The sequence below is a fragment of the Camarhynchus parvulus genome, chromosome 8 (assembly GCF_901933205.1).
Source record: "Camarhynchus parvulus chromosome 8, STF_HiC, whole genome shotgun sequence".
Classification (NCBI taxonomy): Eukaryota; Metazoa; Chordata; class Aves; order Passeriformes; family Thraupidae; genus Camarhynchus; species Camarhynchus parvulus.
The window spans coordinates 25594138-25617262 of NC_044578.1; the positions used below are offsets into that span (position 1 = coordinate 25594138).

At 39.6% G+C, this 23125-nt stretch overlaps 1 protein-coding gene across 1 annotated transcript in view; it reads right to left on the reverse strand.

Annotated features, from left to right (window-relative positions):
* The window catches only part of LOC115906374 (BMP/retinoic acid-inducible neural-specific protein 3-like), a 200976-nt gene that overhangs the window by 172065 nt on the left and 5786 nt on the right, over window positions 1–23125 (reverse strand). Inside the window, 1 exon segment of the mRNA XM_030953521.1 lies at window positions 10344–10629. Within this exon segment, the coding sequence (XP_030809381.1) occupies window positions 10344–10579 (236 nt within the window). The 5' untranslated portion in view covers window positions 10580–10629.

Below are 23125 nucleotides of genomic sequence, written 5' to 3' on the forward strand. Positions count from 1 at the left end.
ACCAGCAAAACTCATCAGTGCTGATGAGCCCCAGTCCATCATATAAATGTGATGTGTCACATTTAAAACATTTTCCCAGGGACCTTTTTCACTTGATCAGGCTGAGGTTGCTGTCCTCATGGCCAGAGCTGACGTTTTGCTGACATTTTTCCTCCTGCCACCAGAGATTTTAAACTCAACAACTCCGTGCTTGCTGTGGCCAAGCCAGCCCCAACCTCCACTCTGCTCACAAAATCCCAGCTGCAGACAAGCAGCAGATCCAGGAGGGTGTCTTTGCAAGCTGGCTCCCACAGCACCAGTTCCAAAAAGCTGTCATCCAGGTGTTTTTAGGGTACAGATGGTGGTAGCCCCACAGGAGGTTTTAGGTTTTTAGGTTTTAGGGGGTCCCACAACAACAGGACTTTTGCCCACCTCATCAGCTGTCTGGCCTTCTAGTTCCAGAGCCTCGTGCCTGGTGCACCCCTGCTTGTCAGATTCTGAGGAGGTGAGGAGGAGGAAGAGGATCTTTCTTCCTGTTACGTGCAGGCACTTGTCTCCAGCCTTCATCTTCAATACACCCTTGGCTAGCAGGCCTTGACTAATTGCCCTGCAGGGCTGTGAGCCCACCTGCTTCTCTACTACAAGGGAGGCCTGAGATTCCTGAGAGTCTTGAAACTGAAGCATCTCTGAAAATGATCAGTCTCCTGCTTGAATCCTATGTATTCTGTTTTAATCACTTGAACTTATGAATTATTTTTAAAAATTATAATTATTTATTTCGCATGGGTAAATACAAGAAATGTAGACAAAAGGCCACATTCTGCTTGTTAACGCAGGTTGTCAGATTGCTTATGCTGTGTAAAGTTTAGCCTTCATCATCGTCATCATTATTATTATTATTATTATTATCTGTAGCCAGTATTTTTTGTAAATAGCTAAAGATGTAGTTTAAATAAAATACAATTAGATGTGACTTGATAATGAACCAATGTCTATTATTAGAGCATATATATATCAGGAAGAAAAGATGATATTGTATTTGAGTTACTAGTAAAGCATCCAATCCAATCTATATTAGCTATAGTTCAAGAACTGTAAGGATTCTGTAGTTCAGAATTAGCTGAAACCCAAATATTTAGTTTAGATTAATCAATTACATTTCCTCAGTACTCAGATTCTGCTTTCTTTCTGAATATTTGGTAGTGTCTCTTCTGTTTTGATTTTAAACTATGTTACACATATAAGTCAAAACCTCTCCATGTGCTTTTCCCTGAAGAAATTAGCATTCACTCCTCAAAGCCAGTTTCTATCTCTTGGATAGAATAGATGCATGTGAGACCTGCATACACAACTTCTAAATTGCTGGTGGGCTCTGTGTGTGCATTTTTCAGAGCTCTGTATATATCAAATTGTCTGGTCAGTAACAATATCTTCTCTTTTCAAGCTGCATAAATAAAGTAGAAATTGAGAGTATCAGAAGATGAATTGAGATACAGAGCCATTAATGACCTTAAGAACACTGTTATCCATAACAATCATATTGGGATTCTAGGCAGAATCGAGCAACAAGACATTATTTTGAAGTATTGCTTTTCTTCACAAGGGTCTCTGCTGGAATGGACCTGTAGCTACAAAAAAAAATAAAAAATTTCACAACCAGCATAATGACTGTGAAAGCCTGTAGAATCAATCAATCCAAGCTAGAAGACAAGTAAGATTTGGATTCAGAGATATTGACCACAACCTTAACTTAATGATAGTAAAAGAAAATGGCAAAAATTCTTGAGTGAGCACATTCGGTGTCAGTTGTTCTTTTTCCTGCATGGAAAAGGCACAAATGCCCTTCTATACAAAGAATCACACACTCCAATCAATATCACTGGCTTTTTATACAGGGAAGGTTTATGTGCCACTCAGTCATTTTTCTCTGCATAAGGTACAATGTGCCACCCATATAGACTTAACATATAGTCAAAAAGAAAAACCTAAGAGCCATTCTGTTTGGAGACAGCTACTGCCCTAGCAGTAAGAGAAAACAGCAACATGGGGGTTCAAACAAAAGCACAGAGAATTTGCTGCAAGTAACAAAAAAAAATTTTAAAATCCTTTTTTCTTCAGTAACTGAAAGAAATCTTGGTAATTTTCTCCTTTATGAAAGTCATCAGTGTTTGATATCCTCTACGTCTTGAACATCACTGATAGTACCAGCAGGGATACTGAAACAAAAATGAAAAGGAAGGGCAATGAAAGAACAAAGACCAAACTAACGAAATGTCTTCAAAGAATTAATGAAAATGACCTGATTTCATGTGCAAAATCCTGTCAGACTACCCTGCTGACTGAAGAATGTATCTGTTATTAGTGTTAAACAGCTTTTACACTACTTCAGTGATTGCATGAAACCATTAAGTTACAGCCTCTATTATACTAATTTTTTAGGGCAACTTAAATGATTCATGAACTCACTAACTGAAATGATGACACACCATATTCTCTAAATAAATGTTCTTTGTTCTTGGGAAACAGATCAGTAGGAGGTTTGATCTAATAATTATCCTTAAATATTAGATTTTGAAAGAGAGTATATTCTAGAAGTAGATTATAATAATGTTTACAAAAAATAAGATTTGCTCTTCTCCTTGCCATTTGAGTTTCTTTAGGATCTTTGATTAAATACACAGAAAAAATAGGGAGAAATACAAAGAGAGATTGTCAAAACACAGACTCCTGCAGTGTATTATGAAAAGAAGATATACAGAAGGCAACCTTGGCATCAATAGTCTCCTTTGTTGCCAAGCTGAAACACGCTCGTGTTCTTGTCAAGCTGACTCCTGAGAACACTCCTAATCCTGCTGGCACAGCCAGCACTGCTCCCCAGCACCCTGCCCAGTGCTGCTCCAGCTCACCAAGAGGAACTCCACCCTTCCTCTGAAACCCAGGAGGCTGATACTGAGTGGAGTGAGGGGATATGGGGTGGGTCTGAGTCTGGTCCCTGGCAAAAACACCCTCGAGGCCTTTGGGTTCTGTAGAATTGGGCTCTCTGATCAATAATGTGTTCAATAACTGAATGACTCTCAATAACTCTCTTGATAAATAACTGAATGTTCTGCAAATCCTGTAGGAAGCCAGAATCACTTAAAAATACACTGTGCCTTCAGGGGCTGTCATGCTTTTCAGAGACTCACAAAATGGTTTGTGTTGGAGGGGACCTTAAAGCCCATCTTATTCCAACCCCTGCCATGGGCAGGGACACCTTCCACTAGACCAGGCTGCTCCAAACCCTGTCCAACCTGGCCTTGGACACTTCCAGGGATAGGGCCTTTTTTCCAAGATCTTCAAATATGGGCCAATATTGTGTATCAATCTCAAAAATGAACTTGATTTCTTCTTTGTTCTTGAGTAAAAAGTGCTTTCTTTTCCTTTTGTTCTTCAGTAAAAAGTGCACATGACTTTTCTGCCACGCTGGCTCATAGATGTCAGAGAGCTGGAAAAACAGGGTCATTTTGGGAATCAGAACTGCCTGCCTGCCTTCCTGTCCATCTCTGAGCCCTCATTTCTGTCTGCCCTTTTCCTGGGACACAAGTACCCACAAGATCTCAGGCTCTTTCATTATTGCCCATTGGAATGCCACTTATCCTTGCATGGCAGACCCCTCACACAACTGGGATTGTGAGCACAGACCTCAACAAGTGTCCAGTCTTTCTCTTCTGCACCTTTCATGTCTCTGATACGCATCTTTGGAGACCCCTGATTGTCCCAGTGATACTGGAGATAGCCAAACCCTCCTTCACCTTTGTGAAACTCCAGTCTAGGGACTCATCAATCCTTTAATATTCTGGCTAAACTAAACTAGGCTCTGGTTATAACTCATCTGGAAACATGTTCTAAACTTTTCTGTTATGTATTCATGGCTTCTCAGTTTAAATTTTCTCATCCTTTATTTCCACCTTTTCACAAGCACATACCCTCCAGAGAATCCCCCTGAATCAAGAAACTAATATAATATTGATGTTATATAACATTGATAACAGGAATTGCTAATTGTAAAGCATCATGACCTGATACGTTTTTAGGCTCTAAAATTAAATGAAAAATCCTTTCCTATGAAAGGAATTTGTATTTAGAACAGTAATGGAAATTCAATGATTTTGGAGGACATTATCCAGGTGTTTCTAGACCTGGAAATATGGTCATCTGAAGTTTTAATTTTGCTCAGGTATGTCCTTATTCAAGCAGTTTCACCACACCTAATTATTTAACTGGTGCCATGTTTTTCTGTGCCCAGCTACCTAGAATAAGAGAGGCTGTTGTATCACAATCCAAAATTAAACTCATTGATGTTTTTAATATCCAGACATTCTTAAAAATGTCTGGATATGTACTGGGCTACAAATATTATTTTTCTAGTGGGAATGTATCAACTCACAACCCAAAAATTCTCTTCAAGCTCTTCCCTCTTACCAGCCTGTGAGCCCCTGAAATTCTAAAGAGGATTTAGTGCATTCCCCAATCTAGCCTTTTGCAAACATTCTGGAATGATGATTCATCTGATTTCTGTACATTTTATCCACCACATTGGATGGAATATTCCCTAAAGGAACCAATTACAACACAGACCAGAAGCTATTTACTGATAGAGCCAATTGCTGGAAAAGGCAGAGATTTCTGTTATTTCTGTTATTCCCATTAAAACACCTGTATTGAAAACCACTGTTGAAAGACCTTTCTTCCCCATACTTTGAAATTCCAGATTAATCAGGTCAAATCAGCCTCAGGAAGAGCACAAGGAAATGTTATTTCAGACTGTAACTGGAGTGAAAATTGTGATTCAGGGCATAGTGTGCACCTGCACAACTGAAGCCCCATGGATTTTGTTAACATTGTCTGTCACATATGTCAAGTCTAGTGAGAACTGTGGGCTAAAATATTTTGATAGGGAGTAAAAAAATGACAAAACCAACTAATGTTGGCCCTACTTAGGTTCACACACAGGAGTTGAAACATATTAGTGAGTGTCCTGTTGCAGTCTTGAGTCTTGCTCACTTTGCCCTCTGGGTTCAGAGGATTCAGAACACAGGAGAGGAACCCAATGTGTTCTTATCTTTAACTTGATAGTATTATTTTCAAATGCTTCTATTTTTGTAGCTGTTCATGAACACAATCACTTTTAAAACAGCCTCTAAGGGAATCTTCTCAAGCTACATGAATACCAGGCTGCCAAGGGCAACTCACTGCTTCAAGAGATTCCTTTTTCTATACCTTTTGCAGAGCAGTACTGGACACTTATTGGTGTAGTTGCTCCAAAGGATGTCAATGGTCACTAAAATTTCATCCACCTTTTATCTGCATCACACCACAAAACCCTTTCCTCCTATTTGTATGATTGGGAAGGTTCTGTAACTTTGTATGTCCCAGAATTTCTTCTTTTCTAAGAACCAACCTAAATTTATTCGTAGCCAGTTTATACCAATTTGGTTTTGAGACAGTGATGGCTTTTGGTTTAGATAGCTCATCTAACTTTATAGTATGTATTCTGTTGGCAGGAATTTTATCCTCTTTCAACTCTTCCCCCCCCCCCCAAATATTGTCAAGTATTTCCACCTTAAAAGAGTGAGGCTCTTTCTTCCCCTGATTTTTCACATCTGTTTCAGGTTTTAAATCATTTTGCTTCAACAAAACTCCACAGTATCCCTGAGGAGATTTCCTCAAGACCTTATTTGATAGGTTGAATACTTCCCTATCTCTGTAGAAATTACCTCTTCTGATACAATGTAAGTTCTTTGCATAATTTCACAATCACTCTTTCCATCCTGGTAACCTCTCTGTCTCATTCTGTTTGGATTTAAATTCCTTTGTCTGGGTAGCTGATTTACATAAGAGGCACAGCACTCCTTTTGTGTATTAAATAACAAATTATAAACTTGGTTTCCCTTGCCAAAATACTTATTGATGCTAACTGCAGGAGCCACCTTCCATGAAATATTGACACAGCATTCCCATGCCTCTAGAGGTTTTCAGCAGCCATCCAGGTGCTTTCTCGGTGGTTTTCTTCATAGATCAGTGATGAAGAATACCACCAAAAACTGTGGCAATTATTAAATTTCCTGCAGGAGGGTATTTCCTTTGAAGCATTAGAAGGAATAGAGCACTGCCATAATAATCACAAAATCAGCACAACCAGCCCACAATTTCCAACTTTTAACAATGTTGAGCACACCAGTTGTATATTATTTAGTGTTCTTCAATATCAGATTAAAACTTATTTCATATTTATTTGTCTCTTTCAGCTCTGTCCTGTAACAATGACTACTCCTGGCCTTGGAGAGAGCCAGCTTGTTTGCCCATGAACATAACTGAACCTTAATGTATAGAATAAAACATGGGTAGCAGATGATTTTTCTGCTTGTGCATTCCCACAATTGGTGCACTAGTTGGTTTTATCACGATTGTTTGATGCTACAAAAGCCAGACGTGGAGATAAGAAAAAGTGTAACTTTTATATTTAAAAAAAATATGCTGAGGTTAAGACCTCCTATTAGAAATTGGGCTCAGTTAATCAGTGTGTTCCTTGGTGCAAATCCTTGGCTTCATCCCAATAATTTATAACAGATTCATGGGCAGATGAACACTTGTTTACAGCGACCACAGGGTGTGGATACAAAGCAGTTGCTTTTTGCCTTATTGGCACGCAAACAGGGAGCTTAGCTTTAAGCTGAAAAAGGGTCAATTTAGATTGGATATTTTTCCCTGTGAGGGTGGGGAGGCCCTGGCACAGGGTGCCCAGAGAAGCTGTGGCTGCCCCTGGATCCCTGGCAGTGCCCAAGGCCAGGCTGGACAGGGCTTGGAGCACCCTGGGATTGTGGAAGGTGTCCCTGAATGATCTTTAAGGTCCCTTCCAACACAAACCAGCCTGTGGTCCCATGAAAACAGAAATGCTAGCACACAGTCCACAGAGTGATCAATTTTCTTATTTTAGCCTAAAAGTTTGACTGCATGAATTTTTAAATGGAAACAGGTTATGTAAAACAAGAACTGAAAAAAGTAATCCTACTGAGAATCATTAAAAACAGTTGCCATATGTGAAATTAAACTTTAAAATCAGTCTGTCTCCTGCCACGCGAGTGACAGAAATAAAAGAATTAGCACAACATTGTTTTACTCAATAGCTGAAAAATAATGACAATGTATCCTTCAAGTAAATTCCACTTTAATATTCTTTTGTTATTCTCTCTACTGGGTGCTTTTGCAATTTCTCTGTCCTATTATCTGATTTTAATCATTCTGTAACTTTCATGGGCCTGCAGTGCATGACCTTGACCCCATTCAAACCAGTGTCAAACAATGGTTCAAGACCAAGGTCTTTGCACCTGTAACTTTGGCATTTACAGAAAAATGCATTACTTGATATAACCAAGAGCAGAATAACATCCTTTTTAATATAATTTTGATTAAAATAGAGAATGTTTTTAATGAGGGAATGAAATAAAATCTTGTGATATTACAGATTCCATCAAGATTTAATTTTTTTCCACACCATTACTGCCTCTCCTGAGACTGCAAATGGAGGGGAAATGAAAACATCATTCTCGTCACTGAATAATTGTTCCACTGTTGGAAAACAAAAATCAGACAGCAGTCTCATGCTGAAATCTCCTGCTACACACCTTGAACTATGACATGGAATATGTGCAACTCACTGCTGGCTTTGTGTTATTTTTATTAAGGCTGTTTCATTTCTGCTAGTTGTAGACAAACAGTCCCAGTGTGAGGTTGCTCTTTCCAAGCTGGTTCCCATGGGCAGCAGGACTTGATGGGTTTTGGCAGAGAGATACAATTGGTCATCTCTTGCGTCAGCCTGGAGACACAGGAGGTGAGCTGCTACTGCTCAAAGCCCTGTTGGCTTTTCTGGAGCTGATATCTTGTTCCTTATAGAAGAGAGGCATTCCTTCAGGCAGCCTGAAGCCTCTTGCCACATTTGTGCCATTGGAAAAGAAAAGGGGTCTTCAGTCATTTTCTGTCTGACCCCACTGTGCTACCAACATCCTGCCAGGAAGGGCTCAGATGGGACACAACCCCCTGGAGTCCCTCACCCTACACATCTCACTCATCCTTCACCACATAGATTTTGAGCTGGCATGGATTTAAAATGAAGGAAGAAGACTTCCCTTCATCCTTAACCTTTACATTTCAGGTCTCAGGTATGTGGTTCAAGGGGTGAAGAGCTCAGGGACTGGAGGGGCTCTCTTAGCACCTTTCTCCCTGGTTAATTCAGCTGAGTCCCTGCAGGCAGGGGCTCTCCTCCTCCTCACCTCTCCCTTCAAATAAGGACCTGTCCCTGAGGGATCCTTTCCATTCGGTAAAAGACAGGTGAGGGAATGAACAGACAATTAGGCTCCAAGTCCTAGAGCCTGGGAAAGCTCATAGAAAAGCAACAGAGAATAAATTTAAGTGTGTGGCTTCTAACAAGGTCACGGTGTTCTGCACTACTCACTAATGGGACCATATTTCACAAGGAAACTTTACAGTAAGATTTGTTTTCGGAGGGCTGAATCAAAAAAGTACAGCTTGTGGCTCTTTTGACTTCCTGGAATAGGCAGAGAATGGAACTAAAGCTGAGAAACATTTTCTGTGGGATTGTGTAAATTAAAGTCAATTGAAACCTATGCACAAACCCAAATAAATATTAGCAGTGTGATTACAGATCTGTGAAACTTAACAGTGTTGCTGTAATGATGGCTGAGAGGAGGAAAATTCTCAAGGACCTGATTGTAAGAGCTCAAATGAAATACAATTCCATCTTTCATGTTTTAGCAAGATAATTTTGGTTCAGTTTTGACTAATACAGAATAATGGGAATAAAATATGCTGCCTCAGTCTCTGCATTATTGGCTTTACATTATTGGTCCTGACAGCTGGCTTTTAAAACGCAGTAAATATTGGGCAATGCTGTTCTGTTAAGACAAGCCACTTCATCAAGCATATTTCCAAATCACACTTTATTTGCAAAATGGGTTTAATTTCTCTGTAGATCGCAAAGGAGCCCACTGCAAAATTGACCTGCGACAGAGTGCCCTCTGCTGCATGTATTTGGGAAAGGAAAATAAAGCCAACTCCTTAAAAGTAAAATCTTTACATGCTGAGGCCAGCACTTTTGTCACAGGCTACTGGACGCTGAATTAAATATAATATACATATAGGCATATATCACTCTAACCTTCTTCTAAAGGACTGGGGAATAGTATCCAAAAATAGGTATGACATTTGCACAATCTCTTCTGTGCTTTTCAGTGAAACCAGTGTGTGTCTTCCCATACCAGTATGGTCTGTGTTTGTAGGATGGACAGTTATTAGGGGAGCTGAAAATCTGCCCTGTATTGCCCTGCTGCCCCACTTGCTTTTGGCTGTTGGAAGGAATCCTTCACATTTTGAAGTAAAAAGTCTGTCTGCTTATAGATTTATTTTCCCAGTCTTTAATCTCTCCTGGTCTCTCATTTGTCCTTCTGTCTATTTGCCATTAGGTCACTCATATTAGACTGAGCTCCCCTTTTCCTGCCCATGTCCTTGACAATATTGGATGGCACTGAGTTACACCCATTGCACATGATTGAGGAGATATTTCACCAGTGCTGTCTCAAAATAGAGACTTACAAGTTACAAACATTTCATTGAAGCAATTCCACAGCAAAGCCCAAATCCTCAAGCAGACCTATACTTTTGAAGTCTTCCCTTTTATTTTTCTTTTCTTTGGTCCAGCCTAATGCTGAGATTTGTGATGGACCAAACACCTGCAACCTCTGTTAAAATTCAGTGGCTCTTATCACTTGATTCCTCAGGGAAGCAAACACCCCTTTTCAAAGCAATGGCATAGATAAACATTAAATGGAATAAACTAACATTAAACATTTTTGAGTCACTTTTGAAATGCCCTCCTTTGTACCATGAAGTCTCTTCTGTCAGCAGTATATGCAGAGCCACAATTTCATTCTTAAAACCTCAGCTTAAGTCCTGATGAGCCACACAGAAAGCAATTCATGCATGATCAAAGGTGATCTCTCTGCAACCAAAGGTGGTGTTTGAATCCCTAGCAGATTTTTGACCATATCACTAGGACAGAGCAGAGGTAGGTAGTAAACAACAAAGTTTTCCAGAACAACATAATCAATTATCAAAAGTTCTTCAAACAAAACAGAAACAACACAAGTAGCATTCCCATAATACACAGTGGCCTTGCATATATTTCAGCAATGAATTTGGTGTCTGGATTAATTCCCACAACTGAACTTCTCCCTTAAAGGAAACCCTTATTGATAACTTACAACTTCTAAGGATGGCATCTGTGTAATTGCTTTCCCTTTGCTTCATACCTGTAAATCTTGTATCTTGTGCTAAATCCCTGTCGACTTCTGTCCACAAAATCAGTGTATTCCTGTGAGCGATGGAAGGGTCCCTTATCAGAGAGGAGCCAGTCGAAGGGGCTTGTGGCATGCTGATCCGAGACAGCAGCAACTGCTAAAACCCAGCAATGAAGACTCAGTGCTATCCACTCCCATAGAGCCATCAGAGAGAACAATTCAGCACCAGCACTGCATCGCCATATCATGCTTCCACTGGGGACTTAGAGCCTTCATTCTCTTAGCTTTCCCTCAACACCTAGACAAAATACACAGTCAATTAGATAAGCACACACTAGGCATCCCTTGGAAGTAGAAACAAGTTTCCTTTCTTTCAGCTTAAAGAGATAGTGGCCTCTACTTTATTATATTTTACATTAGCATAAACCCCACTAGGCTAGTTAACAGTGGAGTGTTTCAGTACTTCAAATGCTGTGAAACTAATGTCTTCATTAACATCATCAGTGATAATATTTACTGTTGAAGGGAAACCTTCACCAATCATCAGGGGAGGGATTGTTGGGGTTTTTTTCCCATTCATGCCAGTCATTAATGAAAAATATGCAACATCAGAATCTTGTCTGTTAGCAGCAGTACAAAATCATTCAGCAGTGTCTGTACATAATCATGATGTACAGCAGTACAAAATCATTCAGCAGTGTCTGTACATAAGCTCACAGTTCACACATTGGACAGAAAATAGGTGGGATTCAGAAGACCCAGGCTGCTTTCTCTTGGGAAAATTGCTTTGTGGTTTGTCTTCACTGCAAAGTGTGGTTAATAGAGGCAGTTCCTCTGTCCACACCAGCATTGCTGGACAGAGTGACTGCCCTGATCAAGAGCTCTGGAGCTGCCCACAGTGATGAGCTCAAGTGACTTACACCAACTCCAGATGCTGAAATTTTGGGTATCCCTAAGAGCAGCATTTTACTTTCAGTCCAAATCACTCCAGCTCAGTAGATCAGCCTAGAAATACTTTTTAAAAGGTGCCTAAAGCATTTTTTTGTGTGCCCTATCACAGATCAATTATTGATTGCATCATGTAGGAGCTCAGTGAAGACAAGCCACAGCTTCCCTCTGTACCTCAGACCCATACCTGTGGAATGGGCTGATGTTTCTAATATCCTGCAGAGATTTCATTAAAACATCTATGCAAGATCATGAGGTTTTCAGAGATGACAAAGGTCATATAGATTCCTAAATATATTGAAGCAATCAGTTCCAGTTTTCAGTCTAAGTTGAAACAGCACAGAATGAATTCAAATACATGAATGTGAGAGCTTTACTTTTGCTAGCTGATGACTTTACAGGCAATAAAATGCTGGATTCACATTCACTCAAATCAGCACTCATCATGACATTTTCACCTTTGCTATGTTTTTTGGAACTTGGTGGGAAATTTTTCCTTCCCATCAGTAATTTGGTCTGTAAGTGAACCCTAAAAGATGGATATTTCCAACAGAACAGTCCTGCAACTGAACACTCAGCACCCCCATCCATTATAATGGAAATTGTGTCACTGAATAAATATGCTCTGTGCATGTATGTGAGATATTAATATTCTCAAGAGCCTGCAGGAAGCTGACTGCCTCCAGGAGAGCACAGAGGTTCTTGTGAACCAACAGGAATTTACAGCCTAAGAATAAAATAATCTGTCTATACAACCAGATAAATACTTGAGCTTTATGTGGTGTAATTGTTTGTAACATGATTTGGACATGATCCTGCAAACAATAAATGTATAAGGAAAGACCCAGCTCGTATTTCATGCTGAGCATGTACCAAGACACTGAATTATAACCATAAACAGTTACAGCCATGCAGTTGTTTCTGACCATAAAACACAGATTGCATTAATTTTATAAATCCTTTTGAAATTAAATTTCAGGAGTCTACAACAGAGACCTCTCAAACTTTTATTTATGCTCCCAAGCCATCACTTCCATGCAAAAAGAGTCTGCATATTGAGGTTTGAGTATCATATTCCTAGACTGGTGGTGGCTTTTTTCCCCTTCAAATTCATGTATTTGAGGTTACACCACTGCATAACCTTGCTCCCACTGTATGACAAAGTCTGCACAGATTTGAAGCAAAACTGAAATGCAATAGATTGCTCTACTGGCCCATAAAAGCCTTGAGGATCATTTGGTTGCCATTTCCTGTTAAAAATAGATCAGTATAAATAAAGAAAACATTCCAGTCACTTTCAGACAGGCCAGACCAGCCTTTGCATCACAACAGAGTGAAAATCCTCAAATGCTTTTGTCTCTTATCATTAATCAGGGAAAAATATATTGCACAGCATATTCATTCCCTTCCATCATCCTTAGCATAGACAGGGAAGATGCTGGGCATAGTTTTTTGACATTATATGAAGCTACAGAAAGTGAGTGTCATGAGAATTTCAATTTTCATACCTAGTGCTGTATTAAAATTTCTAACTTTTCTATTGAAAAATTCCCATACTTGATTAAATGAGAAGAGATAGGAGTTTACTTTTTCAGTTACTTATTAACACTAAAGTGTTTCAGGCTGTTAAACTGTAATGATGACTAATTGAGTCCCTTTTGAATTCAAAATGATAATATTAGGATTGGAAAATTAATTACTGTGTATATGTAGCATCTTCCTCACACTAGACTAAACCAGCACTTGGAAAGGAATAGTGGAAGAGCCAGGAGTTTATTTTTGGCTTAATGCTGCACCTCTTGGTGTGTCATAAATTAAATACTGGCAAAACAACTGCAGAGAACCTGTGCAGGCACTGAAGAAAATAATCTTGGTTTAAAGATCTCCTTGTTTTAAATATCTATGAAAGTATATTCCAAAGGAGCATAAATATACAGGAGAGAAATGAGGAGAGAAAAATCACATGTGCATCTGTAACTGGTATTTATGCACTGGTGTCTGTTGTCCAGCCATTGTAAAATCATTCTGCATTGCATTAATCCTCATAACACTCCTGAGAAGGAGACTTTTAACAAACAAGGACCAGAAGCCTGAAAAGATGACTGCTAAGGGAGGGGTTAAGCTGTTAGAGGGATCTAAATGCCTGTTTCCTATTAAAAGATAATTTAGAAAATTCTAGCCAAAGGATTTTTGCAAAGCTTACAGTATCAGAAATATCCTAAAATTTCGAATATTCAAATTCTCTAATTAATGCAAATGCCCTGAAAACATTTTCTAAAGACTGTGCAGGCATATGGAACATACAAATTGTGCAGTTCCAAAGCCACAATAGAACTCCAGGGAAGAACAATCTGTATTAAATTTGTGGTAGATAGAGGGTGGGGCATGGCAAATAAAAACACCTGTTAAGTAACAGAGCTGGGAGATTTTCAAGTAGAGAAGACATTATACAGAGAGCAAATCACGCAATATTTATTCTGTGATAAAAACTGTCATGTCAACAATGGTCTCTTTGAAGTGCTGGCTTAAAGGACAATTCTTAGGTATAGATGCTCTGCACATTTATTTTCTGTTATCCCCATGGTTTCACCCAGCTGCCACTTGTAAATGCTGCTAAGCTTTTGGTCCTTCTTCTAAATTCTGAGGTTAAGGTGAGTTCAAGAAGCAAAACAGGCTAAATTCTTCTTTGCTAGAAATCTATTGTCTCCTCACTGGCATTAGTGCAGCAGGAATTTGACTCAGCATCTTCTGGGAATACCATAACTAAGTCTTAATTCTCTTGAACATGTAAAAGTTCTGGAGACTGGCAAAATCCATGTATTTACACCACGTGTGGATGTAGAGCTGGCAAGTGCAATGCAAACATTTTGGCCACTGGGACAAGCTTCAGCTGTGAACAAGAGAACAGGACATCTGTGGTCATTTTGTTGTCATCATGTTGTAGGGCAAGCCCCACCAAAGTCAACCTTTTTTAGGTAATTAAAAAAAAAATATTAAAGTTGTATATAATTACATGTGGTATTTTATGAGCTCACTAAGACACTGAGCTAAAATAGTGCAGATTGAAGTGTCTGCTTGATTTGTGGGTTGAGCTTTCTTGCTTACAGAACATTAATTAATGAACCATGTATACTAAGGTACACAGAATAATAGAGAGACAGCCCAGATGTGTGCACAGCAATGCTCAAGAAAAGAAAAAAAAAAATCACTAAGTTTAAATCCTTTCTAAAATGGAAATTGTGGAAAATTTTATGAGGGGAAAAAAAAAACTAATCTATTGCTACCTCAGTGCATGTAACCTTTTACTTCCCAAGAGGTGAGAGTCAAGTATAATACAGATGTGTTAATTTACAGTAGAGATACAGCTACTAAATTGGTCATTATTGGTTCACTAGTGGAGCAACCTTTCATGTAAGAGTCAATAAAGCTGATGTTAAGCATCACCAGTAACTTTTCTGGGCCACATCTACCTGCAGTTCTCAAGGATCAAAATAAAATAACTGAACAATTTTGATAAGATCAGGTTTGGGGTTTTTTTTTCAATATTTCTCTCTACTCTGGAATCAGAGAGATGTATCTAAGACCTTGGTCTGAGATGCCCTTGTGTCAGTGGAAATGCAGAAGACCAGGGTCTCTCTGAAGTTCTCTGGTTTGTAGGTTCACTTGAATTCCAAGAAAATGCTGATTTATCCCAGCTCTCCATGGAAAATTGAGAATCCTCTGTGCCAAAGTGGGATTCTCCTGGCTGTAACTTCCCATAATGATGAAATAAAAATTTAAGACTGTTTTTCTCAGACATGCCCTTTCAAAGGAAAGTAAAAAAATAACTTCCCATAACATTTAGAAAATTAACACATCTAAGATGGTGCTTTTTTATGCAAAACACAAAGCTTGGCTTTCCTTGAACTAATCAAAATATTAAATACGACTTGTATATCCTTTAAAAATAAACATACAAAGAAAAAATATGATAACAGATGGTGGGGAATACATCCAATTCTGTTTGTAGGCAGTTGGATTTCAGAAAGGTCATAATTTTACCATTTATGAGGGTTTTGGTACTCTATCCCTCCATTACTTACAAGCCTTAGGGATTTCAAAGGTACTGCTTTTGATCAAGTGCAATACATGGTGTAGCAGAATACCCTTCATATTTCTTTTAGATTGCACATCATGGAAAACAGGAATGGAGCAAACCTTTTGTTTTCTAGGTATTACACAAAATTCTCAGGAATGCTACAACTTTGAATCAACAGCAAGAAGCAACATTTTATTTTCCGCAGGTGGATGGGAAACAGTGAAACTCAGAGAAGGAAAGATAAGTCCAGACCTTTTTTTTCAAAGGCATTTTGACACTGAAAAATGGAAAGACATTTTACATAAAGAATAAAGCAATAGTCTGTGTCTCAGAGATTGCTCTTATCTGCTCTAAGTCCTTGGGTTTATCACTTCATGTGTCTCTGCTTTCCCTTCCCTGTCTGAAGTGTGATGATCACATTGCCCACCTTTGCAAAGCACCACAGGACCTCCTGTGTTATCATCAGGGATTCTTATTCTTCCTTCAAGAAGCTATTTTTCTCATGCTAACAATTTTTAGTGACTGAGACCTGAGGAGGCACCTGCCCATGGAATTCTCTCACAGCTCAGTGTAAATGAAACAGGTGTGAAGATGATGGTGTGATGTGGGAGAAAAGAGCAGAAAGGGCAGAGAGGAGAGCAAAAAGTATCGCAGTTGTGCTCTGCTCTGGGCTTAGCCACCACACTGGTTCTGTTCTCCAAAGGAAGATACTCAAATCTCTTGGGGAAGATGAAACAGGAAAGCTTTATAGATATGATTGCTTGGCAATAGATTTTGAAAATATAGAAACTATAAGCAAGATTTTTACAGTTACTTGGTGTGAGTATATGTCTTTTTAGGGTATTTTTTAGCAGTTGCTTAAAATATGGGGAGCAGATACCACTGTCTTTTATTGGTTTTCACAATTCTTTTATCTCATGAGGTGGGATAGCTACTTATGTTTTAGGACTACTGGTTTCTTGGCTGAAACGCACAGGCATAGCTAAAGGATTTAGACTTTCTTCTTTGCAAATTTGGCATCTGACTTTATGTTAGTTTGTTAGCTGAAAATTATCAAAACATTTCTGGGAGTTTTCTAATTTTGGGATTAATGCTCGGTATCAGCTAGAGAGGAGAGCAAAAAGGATCTCAGCTGTGCTCTGCTCTGGGCTTAGCCACCACACAGGTTCTGTTCTCCAAAGGAAGGTACTCAAATCCACAGGGAAAAAAAAAACATCTCCCAAGCTGAATTTCCTGAAGGACAGAAAAGGACTTGTGAACTGAGGTGAGCTGCTCGGTCCTGTGGTCACAGTCAGCTGTTGGACAGAGATGAGCTCTGCTTGAATTCCCCCCAGATGTCTGGGACAGGAGCGAGACCCAGAACAGAGAAACAGAGCAGCTTTTTGGGGCATTGGAATCACTGAATCACACAGTCACAGTGCTTTGGGTTGGAAGGGATCTCAAAGCTCAGCTCCTCCCAATGCCAAGTGGCCCAGGTTGCTCGGAAGGACCAGGGTAGAGGATGGTGAGGCCTCCCTGCCGCCAGATCTGACCTCATGAGCTGCAGGGGACAGTGTGTGACACTACAGAAAAATTAGAAGGCACCTAGATAGACAAGTCATACTTGTCAACATGGTTTTCCAGAGGGGGATTGAATCAACTTGCTCTCTGGTGCTCATTCTGAGCTACAATTATCTAGAAAAAAATCTGAAAGGAGACATTAAATCTATGTCTAACAAGCTTAGAAGAGAGTTTTACATTCCAGGCTTAAGAATAAGTCTTCATATCAGTTTCTGATAGCAGTTTTGATTATAGGCACACTAAATCAGCATCTTTCCTTTATTCAAACAGAGCTTCATGCACTGCCAGATTTTAGCTTTCTTCTCCCCTCTCAAAAGGGAGACATGAGCCCTGTAACTATGTCCTCAACAGCCAAAATAAAGAACAAGTAAGGTGTCTGATTTTTAACTTCTTTTTTTAAACAATCCTGCTGGTTTTTCCTCCTCTCTCCTTTCAAAGAAAAGGAGAAAACATCAAATGCATCCAGGGAAAGAGAGAATTTATGTCAGCCCAACCTCTGCAGCTGCACTAGGGTCTGTCTGGAATGGGAGGACTGGTTGCTGAGTGTTACGGCCCTTGCCCACAGAGCCTGCCTTGGTATTTGCTCTGTCTCTGCAGAATTTCACCCCTCCAAGTGCCTGTGAGCCTTCAGCTGGTGTCCCCATGCGCTTTTTGTCACTTCCCAGTGCAGCAAGTGCCAGTCTCCTCAGCCCATGAGTATCTGCTGGCTGCCAGGTGTGCTGAGGTAATTGCTTCAATGTCTGATATTTGTAAAAGACCTGATTTTTTCCTTTGCTGCCCAAATCATGATGTATAAAATCCCTCAGGCGCTGTTTAAATCTGTTAATCTAAGTTCATCCTCCTGTGCAAATGGATCCTTACGTGTTTTAGCTGATGATTTCAAGCAGCATCCCCAAAATGCCATTGCAGTCTTTCTGCCTAAATGAGTGAATCTGTTTCTACAAGGAGCTCGTTGAGGGAAAGATATTACCTGTCAAGGCACAAAAAGGCCTCAATAGCCTTGACCAGCCTTATCTGGGTCCTCAACCCACCTCAGGCTGACCAGGGGCTCCAGGGCCTCCAGTCCCAGCTTGGGTGGTGCTGGTGGGACTGTGTAAGTGAATAACTGAAAGGGAGAAATCATTGAGACACAGAATGATTTGGGTTGGAAGGGGCCTTAAAGATCACCCAGTGCCACCCCTGCCACGACAGGGACACCTTCCACTAGCCCAGCTGGCCCCAAGCCCCATCCAACCTGGCCTTGGACACTTCCAAGAGCAGCCACAGCTTCTCTGGGCACCCTGTGCCACCCTCACAGGGAAGAATTTCTTCTCAATGTCCAATCTAAATCCTAAATCTACTTTCTTTCAGTGTAAAGCCATTCTCCATTTTCCTTTCAATACGTGACCTTGTGAAATCCACTCAATTCCTCATCGTGTCCCCGTTCCTCATCTTTAAAGGGGGGGCTAGCACCAAAATTCTTGATAGACAACAGGTACCTGTCACACAAGGAGTTAAATGAAGCTGATTTCTGGAAGCCCTGGGTTTCTGGCCAGCACCCAGGGTGCCAAGAAGACACAGAAAACCTGCTGCTTCGAGCTTGAAGTCTGCTCCAGGCTGGATGACTGCACTTCTGCAATCATAAAAATCGATAGGGGTTGAAGTCTGTAGGGATGAAACCTTAATCTTTGCAAGTCCACAAGTGCACACAGGCTATCCTATGTGCAAAATCCCTCTGCATGAAAACTCTGCATGGCATTTCAGTCTTAAAGCACTCTTCCATTACACAAGTTACGCTAAACTTTCTCCCAAATTGTCCAAAAATTTTCAGCTAAAGTATCTGATGTAGGAAAAGTGTTAGAATGGAAAGAGAACAAGCTCTCTTGGAATAAGTTTGGGAGCAGCTCTACAGAAAAACAAAAACTTTGGGAGAGAGTCTGGTCCAGCATTTCCTCAGGCACAGACTGACATGTATTGCTGTGACATACAGTTTTGCATACTGGAGCTTTCAAGTTTGAAGAAAATTCCAACAGGAGACATATATTTAGAAGTCTTGACTCCATCTTGGATTTTTTTTTTTTTATGAATGCCTAATTTATCATCATCCAGCATTCTCCACTCTGAAGATCTCGTTGGGTGTGTTTTAATGGCAGTTGAGCTGCTTCTCAGGATTTGTAAAAACTACCTCCTGAAATTAAGTAACAAATGACCATTGAAAAGTCATGACATACTAGTTCCAGCAGCATATCTCCTTTTCACTCATAACTCTCACTCCTCAGACAAGTTTTCTGACCCAATTTGACAGCTAAGTGTCAGTAGGATACAAAGATACTAAGACACATGTAAATTAGGTGTATCCAGTAAACCATTCTGGAGTAACAAACAGCCTTTTCCTCTTTTAATCCATCCTGGTACTAATTTTTAAACCCAGGTGTGGCACTCACATTCTCTGAAAAAATCCCTTCACCCAGGATTTTTCTCCTGGGAAGCTGAGAAGCCTCAGAGAAAAAGGAAAACAATTCTTATCTCATTTGCTTCTCCCGTGTTTTGCTCACACGTGGAATGTGTTTGGAGATTGTTTACCCACAGGTGATTGTTTCATTGGATTCTGGTGTGAGTTGTTTTCACCCTTTGGTCAGTCAGGGCCAAGCTGTGTCGGGACTCTGGAAAGAGTCACGAGTTCTCATTATTTTAGCATTTTAGTAAGAATCTTTTCTGTATTCTTTAGTATAGCATAATATAGTATTCTTTAATATAATATAGTATCATAAAATAATAAATTAGCCTTCTGAGAACATGGAGTCAGATTCATCATTCCTGCCTTCATCAGGCATTCCCAGCAAATACAATACCCAGGGCTCTTACAGCTGCTACCATCTAGAGCAGGAGCAAGCAGCTATTTACACACTGTACACTCAAGCTTTGCTTCCAGAGGCTTTCAAGCCCGAGGAAAAATCCAAATATAACTGATTAGTAGTACAGAATGGGATGGAGTGGGAGGAAACTTTGCTCGCCAACAGATTGTGGAGCTGAAGAAGATTCAGGTTGCAGAGAGGAAGGAGAGTACTTGGAGCTGAGCTACCTCAAAGTACAACTTTGATTGTGCTGTATAAACCTTGCCAAGTGCCTTAACCTTCTTTAATGACAGCTTCTATCAAGAAGCCTAAACAAGCAATGCTCATAGAATGTTTTCAAATTATTGGATGGCAAAAATGTTATAAAATAAAAAGGAAGTTGATTTTTCCATGAACAGAGTGGCTGGCTATTTTTGTTGCTGATTAAAATTTCTGTTCCTGGAGATTTTGCAAGAAATGCTCAGAAAAAGGATAGAGAGGAAAGGATTTGTCAGTCTCAGGCAAAAATAGAAGTTTCTTTGAAGTTATTGCTAATATTGTTTGTACAATAATGAAGGAAAAAAATAATGGTGTATAGCTGTTCTCTGGACTTAAGAGAGCCAAAATAGCAATGTACTGTACTGATTGCAGTGGGGACATATTCACAAAATCCAGCCTAGTTTCATGTACTTCCATCCCCTCAGATATTACCTGACCTAATCCACAAATGATGTGGCTGGGGGTTCTTTTATTTCTAAGAACGGTTTTCTCAGTTTAGAGGCTCTGACTCAGGCATGGACAGAGCCCTCTAATTTTAGCTAAGGCTGTATCTGGTCAAGAATTTACACTCTTCCTGATTTTATTCTCCATGTGAAAATTAGTGGTTACAACTTAGATCAGTAGTTAAGAATAACATCCATAAAGATCTAATGGCATGAAATTTTTCTTTCAGTGCACTTCTCTGGATGCCTTGCAAGAAGAATGGATTATTTTATATATTTTATTTCTTAACAATGATATCTAATAGAGGGGTAATGTTTTTATTTTGCCCTTTTATTATGTCTTTCAGACAAAAGTGCTCCAGATCTCACAGCATATTTTACAGCTGATTTCACAGATGGCATACATGGTGTTCAGCTGATATAAATGGATGGTTAAAGCTCCTTTCAGGTTCCTCATCTTCAACCTATTTATTCTAACAGGAAAGAAACAACAAACTCACACCACTTGTTGTGCCAGCTCTCAAGGCAGGACCCACAGAAGCTTCAAGAGACCATTTTTCTAGAGCTGATGCTACTGAAAACTGTTGCAGGATTTTTCCACACTCCCTTTGCTGCAGCATTCCAGGCCTGTAGCCACTGCGTGGGCAGTAGCCAGATCCCCTTAAATGTTCATGTTATAGCTATTAATGTTTTATAGCAAGAGTAGGGACTTTATGGCTGACTGAGCAAAGATTCAAGCTCCAGCAAACCAGTCTGGGGCTAATTGCAGCTCGGGATGGATAAAGCTTGATTGTACAAGTAATAATTGTGTTATGTGTACTGGGCAGCCTGCTATCTCACATAAATCTAGCACCAAAGCTAGATTTTTGACAAGACTCAAAGCTTGAATAAATAAATAAAGCTTAAATAAATCTAGCTCAAAGACTTGATTTTTGACAAGATTAGAAGAAATTGCAAAATTAGAGAGAGGGGAAAAAAGTCTGTCTGCTAAAAGATGTGTTTCTTATGAACATCGTGCTACAGGGAGTGAAAGTCTGAGTTTGCATCTGGAATTGCAATCTCCCTACTGTTTTAATTTAGATATGACCCAGTCTGAAACTGCCTAAGTATGAAATTGTCACTATTTCTTGTTGTAGCTCATAGAAAAACACATTCTCATTTAGTAGAAATTTGTTAAGCTAATATTGAGGAGCTTTAAACTTTCAGGAATACCTGCACAGTGCTGAATGAGTGACACAAGTCTATTTATGAGGAATTACAAATCACTGCAGTCTCTCTGAATATGAGGACCATCAGTTTTCTTTATTATACCCTATTTTTTCCAGAAAGACAGAGAAAATGCTCTAGGCTTTGCCTGGCCAAGACAAGCAAGCATGAAGAAGTTAAGCTGGTTTATAAATAAGAGTACTTTAATAAAAAAAAAGCCACTACCATGTCTTCAACTAATGTGAATCAATCTAATAAACTCAAGCTAGCAGAGAGCTTAAAGGCTACTTAGGTAGTAACTAAAGCTTTTACTTTTTAAGCCAATGAGTCAGATTCACATCCCACAGGAGCAGTGACTTAAAAAGAGAACATCACCAACTAATGGCTCTCTGTGAAATAAATCCACAGTCTCCAGAGACTGGCAGCAGGATGAGTCTTGACCTGCATAAACAGTGCTGCTTTCCCTAAACAAGCATCTTCCTTAGAAATGCTGCTACAGACCTAAAGGAATTAGGGGATTCATCCAAGGAATGCTGAGCAGCTACATGTTCTGGAGAAAAAGAGGTGGGTATCATCTGTGCCCTCAACTACAGCAGTTTTAACCTTTAGGGTGGCTCATTAAGTACAAACCATGCTGAATTATTCAATATTAAAATTGTTGTAACATATATGTGCTCTCTCTGTCCAAAAAATTGTTAATGAATAGGGATCAGTAATGTTTTAGGTGAAATAAAAATGTACACTTGGGCTGCCACATTTAGCAGTGTTTTTCACCAGTGATGCTAAGCCTCCTCAGAAACAGATTTCAAATAAAGGAAAAAAAGAAAATACTGAGAAGTAACATTTATAATGGATTTTAATAATCCCATTTGACTCCAGTGTGGTTGTCCATGTTCAATTAACCAAGTGTTTTTGTTATTTCTAGTAGGTTTATAAGTACTGAAAGAGCTAAATTAGCCCTACAGAATTCTCAGGAGTCATGAACAATATGGGATTAAGGGCATAGAGCAGTGCTCTGACTCCCCAGATTTACATCCCATACTTGCCAATGTATAATAAGTGCCTTACAAACCACTTTTCTCATTAATCAGAGCTGGTGGATGTGGCAATGAAGGTGTTACTGCAAATCAGCAGAATTTTCCCCCATTAATGTAACTGTTACAGTAAAGGTATGTGACACAGAGCCTTACGATCTCACCTCATTACAAGAGAAACCACTACAGTTTAATGGTGTTAATTTAGCTAACAATATATATTGCTTGGTCAATCTTCTTCTGAAGGTGGAACAAAATCTGTGGCCTTTGTGAGAGGCTCATTAGTTAAAGTTGAAAAGCTCTGATGTGGCAGAGTGTCCTTCTTGCCTCTCCTCAGCGCATTATTTTGTGGCACACAGCGCAGGTGAAGACTTTCAGTGGGAGATAGCAAAGAGACTGAGCTAAAAAATCATTCCCATGGTATGGGCAAGGG